The 16,275-nt window shown below is 47.7% G+C and overlaps 2 protein-coding genes across 12 annotated transcripts in view; one reads left to right on the top strand and one right to left on the bottom strand.

The window, feature by feature from the left end:
* The first annotated feature begins 704 nt into the window (after positions 1-704).
* Cebpd (CCAAT enhancer binding protein delta) lies at positions 705-3,927 on the top strand. The gene has a single exon (XM_028893309.2). It carries the CDS (start codon positions 1,280-1,282, stop codon positions 2,084-2,086), a length of 807 nt encoding a protein of 268 aa, XP_028749142.1. The 5' UTR covers positions 705-1,279; the 3' UTR covers positions 2,087-3,927.
* The window catches only part of Spidr (scaffold protein involved in DNA repair), a 280,374-nt gene continuing 267,359 nt past the window's right edge, over positions 3,261-16,275 (bottom strand). For 10 of the 11 annotated variants that reach the window (XM_028893301.2, XM_028893303.2, XM_037209972.1 and 7 more), the window contains 4 exons: positions 11,592-11,685; positions 9,078-9,192; positions 8,751-8,804; positions 3,261-3,716 (listed from right to left, as the gene is read on the bottom strand). In XM_028893301.2, the coding sequence (XP_028749134.1) occupies positions 3,570-3,716; positions 8,751-8,804; positions 9,078-9,192; positions 11,592-11,685 (410 nt within the window). In that variant the 3' untranslated portion in view covers positions 3,261-3,569. Of the gene's footprint in view, positions 3,717-8,750; positions 8,805-9,077; positions 9,193-10,867; positions 11,409-11,591; positions 11,686-16,275 lie in introns of those variants that run through there. The other variant, XM_028893305.2, reaches the window with a different exon arrangement.

Raw genomic sequence — 16,275 nt, 5'->3', positions numbered from 1 at the left:
TCATCGAAAACGGCCTTGGAAGGAAGCCTCTATGAGGGACAAGGAGGGCCTTAGTCATGCTTCTACGGCACTAAGAACCAAGCAGTTTGTTCTAGGTCTTTCCTCTGCATGTGCATGAGTTATATGAACATTAGCTATAACATCAACATCGTGTACTGTTTTAAAACTCCACAACTGTGTTTACCCTTCTCCAGAAAACCCATTAAATATTCCACAGCCCAACATTAATTTTCCTATGGAATTGATGGTAGGAGCTGGGCTGCCGTGTGTGGACCAGCTGATGTTGGCCAAAATACCCGGTGGATGGGAAAGATAAGTTAAGGAGAGGGACACGAAGGACACACCTGAATTTGGACCAATGTTTTTCTTGGCTTGTGTTTGTTTGAGACAGAGCTCAGGCACTTGAACTCTTGGGCTCAACTATCCCTCCAGCCTCAGCTCTGAGTACCTGGGGTTGTAATTTCACTTAATTTTTTCATGAATTTAGCAACACATCTTTTTATGCATTTTTAAGAGCTGGAAACTTCACACCTCTTTATAGGTATTGATGTTTATCTTAGCTTTCTCTCAGCACCCCTTTTCTTTCTTTAGCACCCCTTTTGGGAACAATTAGCAAGGAAAAGAAACAGCGCGACACTATGCTACCACCAGGTGGCAGAGCCTCAATAACCTGGAAGAAAAGCTGGCGCACCCAAGATCGCTGTCAGGTGCGGCAAAACGCACCATGTTTAGGGTGGCCTCCACTCTCCTGGGCATCTGAGGTCAGGGGGAGGTCCCGTCAATCCGTCCATCCACCAAGCAGTGTGGCTGAGCCTCGGCATCCCTGAGAAGTGTGTCTGGAGCGGGTTCGAATTCCGAAGACGCCCGATGGCTGCGCTGGCTAGGGACCGTCTGAGGCTGAGCCGCGGACCCGGACCTTACAGTTCACTCCTGGCTCCTCAGCGGCGGCGCCCAGGACAGAACCTGTGGACTCGGGCCGCCGTCTGAGGTGACTGAAGGCGGCAGGCTTCGCGCGCGTCGGGTCAAATCCTGATTTTCATTTCGCTCCAGGCTCGGAGGACTAAGTAAGCTCCAAACCGCACAAACAGGAAGGAGGGAGGGCCGGGAGTGCGGGCAGAGGGCGGGTCGTTCCCAGCAGCGCGGGCGGTCCCTCCCCGCTCCGGTCCCGGACCCGCGGTGCCGGGGCGGGGCGTGCTTGTCAGCTGGGGCTAGAAAAGGCGGCGGCCCGGTCCCGCGAGGTGACAGCCCAACTTGGACGCCTGGCCAGGCCGACGCCGCCATGAGCGCCGCACTTTTCAGCCTGGACAGCCCCGCGCGCGGCGCACCCTGGCCCACCGAGCCCACGGCCTTCTACGAGCCAGGCAGAGTGGGCAAGCCGGGCCGCGGGCCCGAACCGGCGGATCTAGGGGAGCCGAGCTCCACGGCCCCTGCCATGTACGACGACGAGAGCGCCATCGACTTCAGCGCCTACATTGACTCCATGGCCGCCGTGCCCACCCTGGAGCTGTGCCACGACGAGCTCTTCGCCGACCTCTTCAACAGCAACCACAAAGCGGCCGGCGCGGGCGGCCTGGAGCTGCTGCCCGGCGGCCCCACTCGACCCCCAGGCGCGGGTTCAGCCACCCGGGGCCCGCTCAAGCGTGAGCCCGATTGGGGCGACAGCGACGCGCCGGGCTCCCTGCTGCCCGCGCAAGTGGCCGTGTGCGCGCAGACAGTGGTGAGCCTGGCGGCCGCGGCGCAACCCACACCGCCCACGTCTCCCGAGCCCCCTCGAGGCAGCCCAGGGCCGAGCCTCGCGGCCGGCCCCGTCCGAGAGAAGGGCACCGGCAAGAGGGGTCCAGACCGCGGCAGCCCCGAGTACCGGCAGCGGCGTGAGCGCAACAACATCGCTGTGCGCAAGAGCCGCGACAAGGCCAAGCGCCGCAACCAGGAGATGCAGCAGAAGTTGGTGGAGCTGTCGGCCGAGAACGAGAAGCTGCACCAGCGCGTGGAGCAGCTGACGCGGGACCTGGCCGGCCTCCGGCAGTTCTTCAAACAGCTGCCCAGCCCGCCTTTCCTGCCGCCCACCGGCACCGACTGCCGGTAACGCGTGGCGTGGGCCTCAGAGACTCCAAACGACTGATACCTCAGACCCCGACGGCCGGGAGTGGACGCCGCCAGAGCTGCTGCAGTTTCTTTGGGACATGCGAGCGACCGGAAGCTGCAGCTTGGACACTGGACTGCGAGAGAAGCTATATCTTTCCCCCTTAAATTATTTTTATAATGGTAGCCTTTTCTACGTCTTATTACCATTGCAGCTAAGGTACATTTGTAGAAAGAAGACTTTTCGAAGACTTTTGTAAGTAAGAGGAAGAGACTGCGCATGCTTTTTGTATTAATTTTTACAATATTTGTAAGAATAAAGAAGCATTTAAATTGCTGCAGCTTCCTATATTCAGTCTCTCCCGCACACAATGTCCTGGGACCTCACCAGGGAAAACAGGCGCCTGGAAACCACGGGACCAGGTGTGGTGCCCACACGGGGTAAGGAGATGGTGAGTGTGCTCGGAAGCCTGGCAGAGTTGGCCTCATGGAACATGGGAAAACATAGCTACTCCATGTTAGGTGGAAGGAGAGTGTGCAGACTTGGGTTGGGGCTGGCCAGAGAACAACTGAAGGACGAGAAGTCAGAAACAGGATTCCTCCTTGCTTGTGTAGCTCTGCTTTCATTTTCCTCAATCCTAGGGACATCATGTATATTTCAAAGTGTGCATCAGGACACCTTTGTATATAAAAAGGACAGCCCCAAACGCCATTAATTGTAATGTTTGAGAGCTTACTCCCCCAAAAGCTGTGCGCCTTTCTCCTAAGAAAACCGTGTGTTAGGAACACGGCCTGTTGTTACTGTGTTGTGTGCAGAAGGAAAAACCAAACGTTCAGAGTCCAAATATGTAGCTCGGTTAGTAACTTAAATCCTGCCCAAAGCACAGGATGGTGGGACGCTGTGAGTCTGTGATCTTTGCCCTCTGACAGGTGTGTGGTGGAGTGAGCTACAAAAACTTGTTTAATACAGCTTTTGTCAGACCCAGTGCATCTACATTGTGGGTGACAGTGCCATCTCTGGCAGTCCTAAGAATACTAAAACTCCAGTGTCTGGGTTGGATATTTATTTATTAGAGCAGAGCAGCAACATCTCAATATGAGATACTGGTTGAAGCTTTAAAGAATAGTCTTTCTGGAAACATTAAATACCACAAAGAAAAAAAATGTACAAATATTGGTAAAGTCTTAAATACTTTATTTAAAGCAACAACAATGAACATTTCCTAATAAATCAATAATATTGCCTAAGTAATGCAAAATGAAGACCACAGGGATGTTCAAGCTTTAGAAACATGTCCTCAAACTTATAGGAAGGTATTAAAAAAGATATAATAAAGGTATTTTGATTTTTAACTTACAAAACCATCGTATTAATCGTATTACCAAGGGGGGAAAAAACCATTAAATTTAAAACCATAAAAATACTCTGTGGAGTTAACACAGCTCCCCAAATCAAACCTCCACCCTCAGTGCCAAGTTCCCAGATGTCAGGAAGAAGGATGGCCGCTGCCTCCTGCACCTAGAAGTTCAATTTCCTCCAGTGTGACGCAGCTGGCCTGCTGTGGAGTGGCAGACTGGACAAAGCAGAGTAAAGGCCCCATCTCCTTCCCAAGGACATTCTTCACTTCATAACTCTGCAGTGATAGAAGCATGCTGGTTAAAGCAAACAGTCCTGGACTCCTGCACATCCTGTTCCCAACAACAAGGCCACAGCTAGGGCAAAGGCCCCTCCGTAAGCTGCAACCTTCCTTCCAACGGAAAATAGCATTTGGGGGGTGATGGTTGAGGGTGTGCTATAAAAGTCCCCTTTATTGTAGCAAACAAATGAACTACTTTATGACTTGATTCTGATAGTTGAGTCTTGTTGTTTTGTTTTGTGGCTGCCAGGATAAACTGGCCTAGGACAGGATTTGGAAGACAATACAACAGCAGAGGAAGTGCTAGTCTTCCATGGGGGCTGGGCTTTTGGCTTGCATGTCTCCCACTTCCTTTGGGGACACTTCCCCAATCTAGCAACACTTCTGGTCAAAGGATTTCCTGGTGCTTGCCCCAAACTTCCCTCTTCAATTGGATTCCATTTCTTCTTGGGTTTCATGGGCTAACCATGTCTTTATGTGCAGTGGTAATGTGACTTGAGCTTTTACTCACAAAGTTAACCTTGGGAAAATTTCATCTCCAGACATAAACACAGGTACTGGGCAACAGGGTTTCTCTCCCTGGTGTGGCTGTGCCCTGTCTGGGCTTTTACAGCTCCAATTTCAGAGCATTTCCAGTGAGGACGAGACTGATACAGCCGAAGGTGATGGCAAGCATAGAGTGTGATAGGCACCCTGACCTGTCCTGCACAAGGCAGCTGACAACCCTTGAGCATTTAGTTTTGTACATATGAATTCAGGCCATCTATGATCAAGGTGTTAGGGCCAAGGAGATGGACAGAAAGTGTGGCCAATATAGACTTTGGCTCCTGGCATTCTACCTGTGTCCCTAGTGTCACCCCAGTCTGGGCTGACCACAGTGATGTCCTAAGCTCAGTTAGGAAAGGTGGCCAGCCCAGTCAGGCCCCAAGGAAGTTGGGCCAAGAGCCTTGGCTGGGAGGCTTCTGTGACTGCAACCCTGTCTTGAGGGTACCAGCTGATGGAACAGAGATGAAGCATCCGGATGAAGCCAGAATGGACTCATATGTCTGTGTGCAGAGTGATGGATGTTTCGTAGAGGATCAGTTTGGGATGTAAGTATAACATATGCTTACATTTCAATTTCCCAGTGTAGCTTTACTTTGTAGAGTTTTGGATTCCTTAGTACAAAATAAGCAAGGTTTTCAGCGTGACTCAATAGCCTGATGGGAAAAATGAGAACTGCTGGACAAGAGGAAGATCAGAGCCTTGACAGGTTCACGGCGTGGACAGCAGGTTGGCAGTCTGCTCAACAGTGAGGTGTGGGCAGAGCACCGGTACAGGATCAGGTCACCAAGAGCGGACAGAAGGACGATGAAAGAGGTACAGCTCCGTACTCCCCTTTCACCAGTGCTTGTTTAAGTGTGAAAAAGATGACCCAGACAGTCCCCTGCTTTTCTCTGGTAAAAGTATGAATTTTTTGTTTTCTTTTGAGGCAAGGTCTTATGCCATGTGGCTCAGGCTGACCTCAAACTTGCTGAGGACAACCTTAAATTCCTGATTCTCCTGCCTTACCTCTCAAGTGCTGAGTTACAGCTGTGAAACACCATGCCCAGTTCAAAAGTACAGAATGTGGGCTTCATAAAGGTCAGAAAAAATCATTTCTATGTAAAATGTTAGGTTCAGCTTCATCACCTATGAGTGGACTTTAAACTATAAATCATATATGTTTTGGGGAAATTAACATTAACAGTTTAGAACATTTACATCAGCAAATTCATATGCTGCCCATATGAGTATGTATCTGCATATATAAAAATGTGTCTATCTGACTTTAAGTATGTATTCATTTAATTTTGTATCAGTGCTGGGATTGAACCCAAGTTTTTCTGCATGCTAGGCAACTACTATTCTGCTGAGTTACAGCCAATTCCCTGTCTCTCTCTATTTTTTAAAGACAGAATACATGTGTGCCTTTTCTGAAAGATGAGGGAACAGACTTCAACCCCACATCACTGTACCATCACTAGTGAGAAACAGCAAAAACAACAATAGCTAGTTTTGTTCCTTTCATTCACAGTGTGACCACAGTAAACACAGAATTTTAACATGTATCTTAACCAGAAACAGTACATTTGTTCCAGAGAATGGAGTATGGTTTTTATGGAGAGCCCTAATTTGATTCTCTGTATTTTGTGAATGTACATTCTCACCCAGAAAACCCACAGAATCTAGAGTGGGTGACTGAGCTGTGTCTGCACACAGGCCTTTGACAGCCATCTTTTGTCAGGCTCCACTCCAGGTCAGAGGTAAGGGTCCTGCTGGTTTTTACCTCTGAACAGAGAACAGAGCTGGGGAGCAGTGGAGAGAGATTGCTAAAATGTGCTCCACGCTTAGTTTGTCCCTTTGGCCCACTGATGTAGACTCTGAAACTAGAGCACCTACAAAGGTAATACCAAGAGCCATGTGTCATTTCACTTAACATCTGTGCACAGGTATGCACAAGTGTGCACACACAGGTAAATGTATATGCATGCATAGCCAGTGTCCAAGTAGACTCCTCAAATGCACACACACACACACACACACAGCCAGCGTTCAAGCAGACTCATACATATAAGTGCATGCACTCCTGCACTTCCATATACAAGAACACATGTCCACATGCCTTTCCAACTCCTATCAGTAGGTTTTCATCTACCAGAGAGAGCATTCTGGTTGAGAAGTTAAGTGTGTTGCAGAAACAATATACCTCAGCTAGCAGGAAATCAAAGAAAGAAGACAGGATTTCTGCCAGTTTTTCCTGGTGTCTTGATCCCCAAAGAGGTATTATGTTACAGAGGGCACCAGACACTGCCTTTTTGGGATATCAGTGTTCATGGTGGCCACTGAGTCAGAGGGCAGACATCAGTCTCTAAGCACCATAGGTCAGAATGTAGATACTGACGGCTGTGGGTCTTACGTTTGTTTAGGTAGGGAGGTTGGGTACATTTTGTTATTCACTCTCAAGCAGGACTTTTCATGCTTTCCCCAATTTTCTCCACAGGGTATGTTCTCAGAAAACCATGGTCCACCTTCTTAAGCACCCACGCGAGCACACACATCCCACTGGAAAGTTTCAACATCAGTTTTGTTGTTCTCCTGGTCCCGCATCATTCACTGTTTCATGTTCCCCCCCACAAAGACCAAAAGGCAGGAGACAAATTTCAGCAAATAGACCCGGAAATGTCCCCTTGGACACACTGTAAGTTCCTCAAGTCCCAGTCTCATGCTTCCCATCTGGGCTAACTACCAACTACCAGGTGCTCCTTTCTGCAGAGATAAAAGCTACCTTGATGGGATGTCTTTGTGGGGAGTCCCTCATGGAGAAGGACCACGTGTGAGCAATGCAATGGGCTTGAAAGCTTTAGGTGATGGTGACTGCTGACCTTCACAGAATGAGGAAGTCAGCTGTGTCCTCTAACTTGGTGCCAAAGCATCACTCTTTGGTCAACTGTGACAGTAGCAGCAGCAGCAGCAGCTCCAATGAAAGTTCCAGGACAGAGTGCAAGGCCACCAAAGAGCTGTAAAGCTGATGGGCTTTATACCAGGGGAACAAACTGGCACCTTATCATAAGTCAGGGCTGAGAACCACAGCTCAGACCAATAATCCTCAAAGTTTATTCATGCATCTTCGGATTTCATTCAAACCCTGACAGCTCTGTCTCAGCTGTCCTTTTTGACATGGGGCTGGGACAGGCAGGAGGGCTAAGGAGAGACCCAATAGGAGGGTCAGCACTCCACACATTCAGCTGTGGTAGCCACAGTTGCTTTGGTCAGCTTTCCACGTGGCACAGTAAACAAGACGGATGCAGGTCCCTGACACCCTTTTCCGGGTTATCGCTTCCATGCGTTACCTAGAGTGCATTTATTTATAGATAGGGTTTCATGTAGACACAGGCTAGCTGCAAACTTGTTATGTAGTTAAGGATGGTCTTGAACTTCTGATCTTGCTTCCACTCCCAACTTGCAGCTGTGTGCTACCACACTCAGTTACACGCAAGACTGTGGACTACACTCAGACCCTGTGCTCCCTACAGTGTCCTTAAACAGCTTCTACACAGTAAATCGCATTTCAAAGAACAGAAGTCCCACTCTGAGGACCAACTTCACAATGTGGTTATTCTTTTCTTGGAGGCACATGCCACAATTTACTAAGTCTCGCTATAGTAATTCTCAAGGCAGGCAACCCCAAAAGTTCTGAGAAATAACCGTTATTCAGAGTCTGGAATATCCAGCAGTAAAAAAATAAAAAGTGTCTCAGGGCCAGCCAGATGGCTCAGTATGTAAAGTTGCCTGTCATCATGCCTGATAAATTGAGTTCAATCAATCCCTGGGAACCACAGGGCAGGAGGAGACACCCGATTCCTACAAGTTGTCCTCTAACATCTACTTGCTTACTGTGGCATGTACACACTGACACACACACACACACACACACACACACACACACACACACAAACACACACACACACACTGACACACACACACACACTGACACACACACACACACACTGACACACACACACACACACACACACACACACACTGACACACACACACACATACACTGACACACACACACACACACACACACACACACTGACACACACACACAGAGAGAGAGAGAGAGAGAGAGAGAGAGAGAGAGAGAGAGAGAGAGAAATAAACAAATAAAAAGCATGTCTTAGGCAATTGTTTTTTGCCTGGGAATCATGAAGAAGCTCTAGTTCCCAGACTGTGTGTCTATTTCACAGAGGAAGATTTTCAGTGTCTGCTTAAAGGTTGATCTGAAGAGAATCCCATTTCCAAAGAGGGAAGGATCTGACTCTGCTATTATACACTGCACGGCAGTGGTAAGGTGGATGTTTTAATATAAGTGACTTGTGTTGTTATGATAGCATGATTTGTTATAAATGAACATATACAGCCAAGGGGTCTTTCTGGAGGGGCAATTTCACACAGGTTCAAGAGCACAGGGCACACTCAGGTTGCTCCCCACTCCCCCATACTTACCCCATCCTTGGAGGCAGCAGACACCAGCAGTGAAGAAATACTGCTCTCCAGCAGCTGCAGTAACAGGGAAGAAGGACTCAGTGACATCCCACCAAGTGGCAAGCACTCCCGCAAGGTACTCCTAAGGATAACACTGAATCCCAGCTGTTTGTAAGACACTATATAGAGAAACTATGACAGGGGACCCCTACTTCTCCTTCCCAAGAATTGAAGGCAGTGTGCCACAAGGTAAACCACAGAACACACTTGTACCCTGTTCCAGTCTCATCCTTGTAGTCCAGAGTAGACACATGGAATCAAGCATGAGTTCTAGGTCCCTTTTCCTACCTTGACCTTCACAGTACTCTTGGGTCTCGTGGGACAGTCCAGAAAGACGTGCAGTTGCCTCTTTTGAAGAGGGGACACAACCAGTTGTGAACAGTCCCCACAGGAGAAGGAGCCTCTGTTGTGTGAAGGAACATGGAGAATGTAAGCAACAAGGGAGGGACATATCAGAAGAGTTCTCCAGCAAAGACAGAATTCTCTAAACACAGTTGTTTAGTGACAGAAATTTTGCTGTCAGAATTAAATTATTGGAACCAGCCAGAAGCAGCCAGGGACTGGACTGTTCTGGTGGGTTAACAGTGGGAAGCTGTTATTAGAGGCATTATTCATGAGGAGCATGGGGGAAGGTAGTCTTCTAAGAAGCGAAGGTCAGGGAATGGGGTTTCACCCTCTGGCAGGACAAGCTTAACCATCAACCCTGGCGTCATCACCCCCACACTGACTTCACACGGACCCACGCTTCTTTGACATAATCTAGAAGTGACTTGTGCGCACACAAGGCCAGCAACCCAGTAGGCATCAAGAAGATATATGCTCTTTGCTTCTTTAAAAAAGAAGAATAATTAAAGTTATTTTATTTATATGGCTGTTTTGCCTGTATGTATTCTGTCTACCATGTATACCCTGGCACTTGAAGAAGCCAGAAAAGAGCATCAGACATTTGTGAGCTGCCATGTGGGTGCTGGGAACCCAGCCTGGTCCTCTGGAGGTAGTCCATGCTCTGAACTGCTGAGTGTCTCTCAGCCATGCTCTTGGCTTCTAGGAAACAAGTGATGAGGACACTCATTGGTCTGTCCTGTGACACAGTCCACTAGGAGGCAGAGAAGCAACTCCAGAGACACAAATAGTTCTGACACTGTGCTTGGCTAGCTGTATGATAACATGAAACAAACTAGTTATCTGAGAGGAGGGGGCCTCAAGTGAGAAAATGCCTCCTAAGATTGGGCTTCAGGCAGAAGGGCATCTTAACTAGTGACTGATGCTTAGTCCATTGCTGCCTGTGCCAACCCGGAGCTGATGGTTCTGGATTCTGTAAGAAAGCAGGGTGAGCAAACCATGGGGAGCAACCCAGTAAACATCAGTCTCCTGCATCAGTTCCTGTCTCCAGGTTCCTTCCCTGCTTGGGTTCCTGTCCTGAATTCCTTCAATGATGTACTACAATGTGTAATCCAAATAAACCCTTTCCTCTTCAGCTTGTTTTTGGTAACGGTGTTTCATCCAACACAGAAACCATAACCAAAACAAATAGTTAGCCTTGACCTCAGCCTAGGAGGGTAAGAAAAGTGGGCAGCAGAGGGGTGTCTGCTGACAGCTGCCCACTGTCCCCCTGGAAAGTCTGCAGGAGTCCTAGACATGCCATGCAGCTGCTCACTGTCCCCCGGGAAAGTCTGCAGGAGTCCTAGACATGCCATGCAGCTGCCCACTGTCCCCGGGAAAGTCTGCAGGAGTCCTAGACATGCCATGCAGCTGCTCACTGTCCCCCGGGAAAGTCTGCAGGAGTCCTAGACATGCCATGCAGCTGCTCACTGTCCCCCGGGAAAGTCTGCAGGAGTCCTAGACATGCCATGCAGCTGCTCACTGTCCCCCGGGAAAGTCTGCAGGAGTCCTAGACATGCCATGCAGCTGCCACTGTCCCCGGGAAAGTCTGCAGGAGTCCTAGACATGCCATGCAGCTGCTCACTGTCCCCCGGGAAAGTCTGCAGGAGTCCTAGACATGCCATGCAGCTGCTCACTGTCCCCGGGAAAGTCTGCAGGAGTCCTAGACATGCCATGCAGCTGCTCACTGTCCCCGGGAAAGTCTGCAGGAGTCCTAGACATGCCATGCAGCTGCTCACTGTCCCCCGGGAAAGTCTGCAGGAGTCCTAGACATGCCATGCAGCTGCTCACTGTCCCCCGGGAAAGTCTGCAGGAGTCCTAGACATGCCATGCAGCTGCTCACTGTCCCCCGGGAAAGTCTGCAGGAGTCCTAGACATGCCATGCAGCTGCTCACTGTCCCCCGGGAAAGTCTGCAGGAGTCCTAGACATGCCATGCAGCTGCTCATTGTCCCCTGGGAAAGTGCAGGAGTCCTAGACATGCCATGCAGCTGCTCACTGTCCCCTGGGAAAGTGCAGGAGTCTTAGACATGCAGTGCAGCTGCTCACTGTCTCCTGGGAAAGTGCAGGAGTCCTAGACATGCCATGCAGCTGCTCACTGTCCCCTGGGAAAGTGCAGGGGTCCTCGACATGCCATGCAGCGTGTCCTACCTGTTCACATTTGTACTTATTCTTTCTTCTCCTAATAATGAAGGAGCTAAGTACAAAGCTCAGTTCTACACTTTTAAGGACAGGAAGAGCTGCAAAAACAGGATTCTCCATTAGGAAAACCCACAAAGAAGCACCACAGCCTCTATCCTGCAGCTCAGCAGAGTGGGTTCGTTCTGTGCTTAGGGGACCCACATACAGGACAGAAGGTGGCAGGACCTGGGGCTGGCATACTGCAGTGTTTTTTGGGCCCCAGGGGTTTCAGGCAGCCTTACCCATCTTCTGGCTTCTGTTCCAATCTCCCATTGCCACACCGGTCACACACAGGCCACGAGAAAGCAGTGCTCTCATCTATATCAACCACAGCACCTAGTGAGGGGAAAGGCAGGATTCACCACTGACCCATTTCCTTGCCTCTGGGGTTGCCTGTCTTAGCTCTAACTTACTTACTAGATTGTTAATTCTTTCCTTTGTATGACTTCTCTGGCTCACTTGATTACTGTGGGTAAGAATATCTCACCAGAGACGGCTCAGTGGGTGAGTGCTTACTCGAGGAACTAAGATCAAGTCTCCAGCACCCAGGAAAAAAGAAAAAGAAAAAGCCAAGCATAGCTGTACACGGACATGTAACTCCACAGCTGGTGGGACAGACACAAGAGAATTACCTGGGCTTATTGGCTGCAGGTTCTGTAAGAGATACTGTTTCAAGGGAGTAAGTGTGTCACTGGGGGTGGGATTCAAAGTCTCAAATGCTCAAGCCAGGACCAATGGCACACAGTCTCTTCCTGCTGCCTGCGAATCCAGATGTAGAACTCTTAGCTCCTTCTCCAGCAGGTCTGCCTGCATGCCACCATGCTTCCTGCCTTGACACTAATGGACTAAATCTTTGAATCCATAAACAAGCTTCAGTTAAATGTTTTTCCTTTATAAGAGTTGCCATGGTCTCTTCAGAGCAGTAAAACCCTAACTAAGACAGAAGTTGGGGCCAGGGACTGGGGTATTACTGTGATAGGCCTGACCATGCTTTTGTTTAGACGAATGTGGATTTTGTGACTTTGGATTAGAAAAGCAATTGAATGCTTAAGTGGGTCTCAGTGGACCATCCTTGTAGAAGCATGGAAGACAGTGATGCTGAGGGTGATTTGAACTGTGGGGGTCTGGATCCAGAGGTTTCAGAGGAGAAGAATGTTAGTATGTGGCCTAGAGACTGGTCTTGTGATATTTTGGTGAAGAATGTGGCTGCTTTTTGCCTTTGTCTGAAATGTCTACTGAGGCTAAATTGAAGAGTAGAGGAGATTTCAAAACAGCCTCGTACTGGCTCTGTCGTGTGGTTATTAGTGTTAACTCTCATGAAGATTTATAATGAAAAGGAACAAGCTGAGCAAAGAGAAATACAAAATGGACAGTTCAAGGAGTAAGGGATACAAGGAAGTGGAAAAGAGCTAAATCTTGTGTTCAAGGAGATAGACGAATTAAAGAAAAGCCTGGTGTTAGATGGAATAAAGGGAGTGGTGACCTCATGGCAAGACCCCACCCAGCTAAACTTCCAGTTTGTTGAAAGAATTAAAGAAAAGTTTACAGCCAGGTGTTGGTGGTACACACCTTTAATCCTAGAATTCGAAGGCAGAGCCTGGTGGATCTCTGAGTTTGAGGCCAACCTGGTCTAGAGATTGAGTTTCAAGACAGCCAAGCTTAGACAGTGGAGGAAACCCTGAAAACAGAAAACTGGTGAAGATGTAATTGAATGAGGGGGCCATGTTCCAGCCCCAATAAACAGCAGAACTTGGCAGCTCCGGCTATGTGGCTCTCGCTTTAGCTTTAAGGGTAGAAGAAAGGGTCTATGGAAAAGCCGCTGGTGCCGGGGTTGTGACGGGGTGTCCCTGAATGGAGGCCTAGAGAGGCCATTGTGTGAAGCTGTGGGAGTGAAGCCTGGATTGCCTTGGAGACACCAAAATGTTGGAGATACTAGAGTCATGGGATAACTGCTGAGGAGAGCTGCTAACAGGGAGTGGACCCAGTCCAAGAGGGAAAAGTCTGTTGCAGTCAACAGAACTGAAAGGAACTGGAGATCTGAAGAGCGCTTTGACATCAGGCATGGAGATGCAGAGCTTGGATTTTACCCAGCTGGTTTTCAGTCTTGCTTTGGTCCAGCATTTCCTCTTGATGCTCCCTTTCGAAATGGTGTAGCTTTGGAGTCTGTCCTGAAACTCACTCTGTAGTCCAGGCTGGCCTCGAACTCACAGAGATCCACCTGCCTCTGCCTCCCGAGTGCTGGGATTAAAGGCATGTGCCACCACTGCCGGGCGAATAGGTCATTTTTGAAGAGACTGCTTCAACTAATAACACTGTCTTTGTAAATATAATCGAAAGTGTGTCAAAAGGATGAAAACAGCGACTTTTCACTTCTGTTGGTTATTTCAAACCATGCGTTATTTTTTATATTATTCACTTCTCCTCACAGACCCGCCTTTCCTTCCCACCCAATCAACTTCGTGCTATCCCCTGCATCATCCAGTTTGTGCTGCCATGCACTCTTAAACATGTGACTTTTCACTAAAGGTTGGCTAATTCACCAGGGGCTACACCCTTAAAAGTGGATTCTTCTCTCCTAGTAGCTACAGCTGCCAGCAGCTCCCTAGCTACAGAGACACAGCAGAAGACCAGAGGGAGACACTATGCAACATCCCAAACAGCAGCAGATGCTCTGCACGCTGGCCATCTTGCAGTCCAAGTTTTTTTTTTTTTTTTTTTTTTTTTTCCACTTATAAGAGTTTATTAGAGATAAAGGGATAGAGTGCGCAGACCTGTGGGAGAGACACGTGCGTGGAGAAGTGAGGGACTGGGAACATGGCGCTCCGCTTTAAAACCTGCGCAGTCCAAGTTTTATTCTATAGTATTTTCCCTCTCGGTACTGAGGATTGAACCTAGGGCAAACACTCAGGTATATTCCCAACCTCCTTCCCATAAATGAATCAATACAAAGTAGGCTGCTACTAACCAAAACTCTGTTTTAGTCAGGATATCTGGGTGTGTTCACAGCCCTGACCTTTATGTGAGATTAAGTAATTTCCTTTCAACTAGAGACTATGGCACGAGCTGAAGAAATGTGCTTTATTTGCATTTTACAAACCACTGGAAACCATCTCACATAGTTTTAAGCCAGATTTGCGGGATGGCGGGGAAGTGCACCACTGAACAGTTGGTTATCCACACCATTATTTTACATGAGGGTTGAAAGAAAAGCCCGTCTCATCTCTTGCACTCATTGCTAAAAGCCTCCATTTACTCTGTCTGATACACAGAAATCTCTCAGACAGGCTTGGGAAAGGTTCGTATTAGCTATCAGACCATCTTTTTAAAAAGAGGCTTTCAAAGGGTAAATGTGAAGAAGGAACCACACCAAGAACAAGTCATATCAGAGAGCCTCTAGGCCTGGAGGCAGCAGAGCAACCCAAGGAAGAACCCGAGGAGGGGCACTGCTGTCACTCGCAGTGTGAACCCAGCTTCACACTGAATTTGCCCCCAAAGTCAGCTACCAGCCTTTGCGTGGACATGGACAGTGGGGAGGGTCAGTCTACTCTCTACCATCGCTTTACTGAGGGCACTCCTCATGGTAGAGCCAATCTCTGCTACTCTGCTTTCTCTTATCAGGAGATCTGGCAGTACCCTGCTCTATGATAATGTGTTTACACACTGGGCCTGTCTACCCAGGCCTGCAGGACACCTTCAGAGCTGGCCAGGAAACAGAGGAAATCCTCTAGCAGTGAATGCTACTAGAGAATGTTGAGATGGGAAGAAAATGTCAGAAATAAGGCCTATAGGAAACATATCATCAAGGAAATTAAATTGACAAGTAGGTTTTTTAAAATAACAATAACAATGTATTCAATACTTTCACTCACAAGCAAGGTAAAGAATAGTAGTGGTGTAACTGGGTGTGCTCACACCTCGCTTTCTGGTACCAAGTCTCGCCATATAGCCTCGACTAGCTAATGTGGACCAGGCTGCCTCTCGAGTGCATACCATGAGCACAAACCACTATGCTTGGCTAGCAACATTCCCACAGGAATCAGGACCGCAGTGCCAATTGAAAGCCAACCTGAGTTTTGTGATTATATACCAGAAACCCTAGGACAACCACTAGTACCTTTTAAAAAGATTTTACTTTATTTTAATTTTTATCAGAGTTTTGATATGTGGCTTATGTTGATATGCAGTACCATGTCCAGGTAAGATTCTAAGTCTTAAAAAAAAAAATAGAAATTCTGAAAGGAAATAGAATACACCGAATGCTCAGTGCAATGGGAAAACAACAACAACAACAAAACAACCTAGAAAAAAGAGCAGCGCAGTACATTAGAAAAGCTGTATTAGTCAGATGTAATAATAATCCTTTTTAATGTGAATGTATGATCATACTATACAAACTAAAAGGCAGATTATCAGCATGGATACAAACAAGAATCAACTACATGCTATCTAAAAGAAACTGCCATTATATGTAAAAACACTGGCAGATTAAACATAAAGGAGAGAACAGGACATGCTGTGATGCTAAACCTAGTAAGAGAATACAATGCTAATTTTAATTTCAGACAGGGCAAACCTCAGAGTCATGAAAATTACTGGGACTAAAAATAATTATTAAGTAACAATAACAGGGCCAACTCTTTAACATGCATGCATGCATGCATGCAACAATGCATTAAAAAACATGAAAAGCCAGGTGTATGTCTTTAATCCCAGCAACTCGGGAGGTAGACATATAGGTGGTTCTCAAGACCAGAATGGTCTATAAAGTTTCAGATCAGCCAGGGCAATATTAGTAAGGCCAAAATAAAATAAAATAAAATAAAAAATACATGAAACAGAGAGATGGAACTTGTATGAACAATAAATTCACAAGTAAATCCCAAACTAACTATCCTGTTGACTGAGACTGATTATTTGATATCTTCA

This window comes from Peromyscus leucopus, chromosome 12 (assembly GCF_004664715.2).
Source record: "Peromyscus leucopus breed LL Stock chromosome 12, UCI_PerLeu_2.1, whole genome shotgun sequence".
NCBI classification, from domain to species: Eukaryota; Metazoa; Chordata; class Mammalia; order Rodentia; family Cricetidae; genus Peromyscus; species Peromyscus leucopus.
Note: the sequence above shows the minus strand (reverse complement) of the source record. Positions and strands in the feature narration are given on the sequence as shown.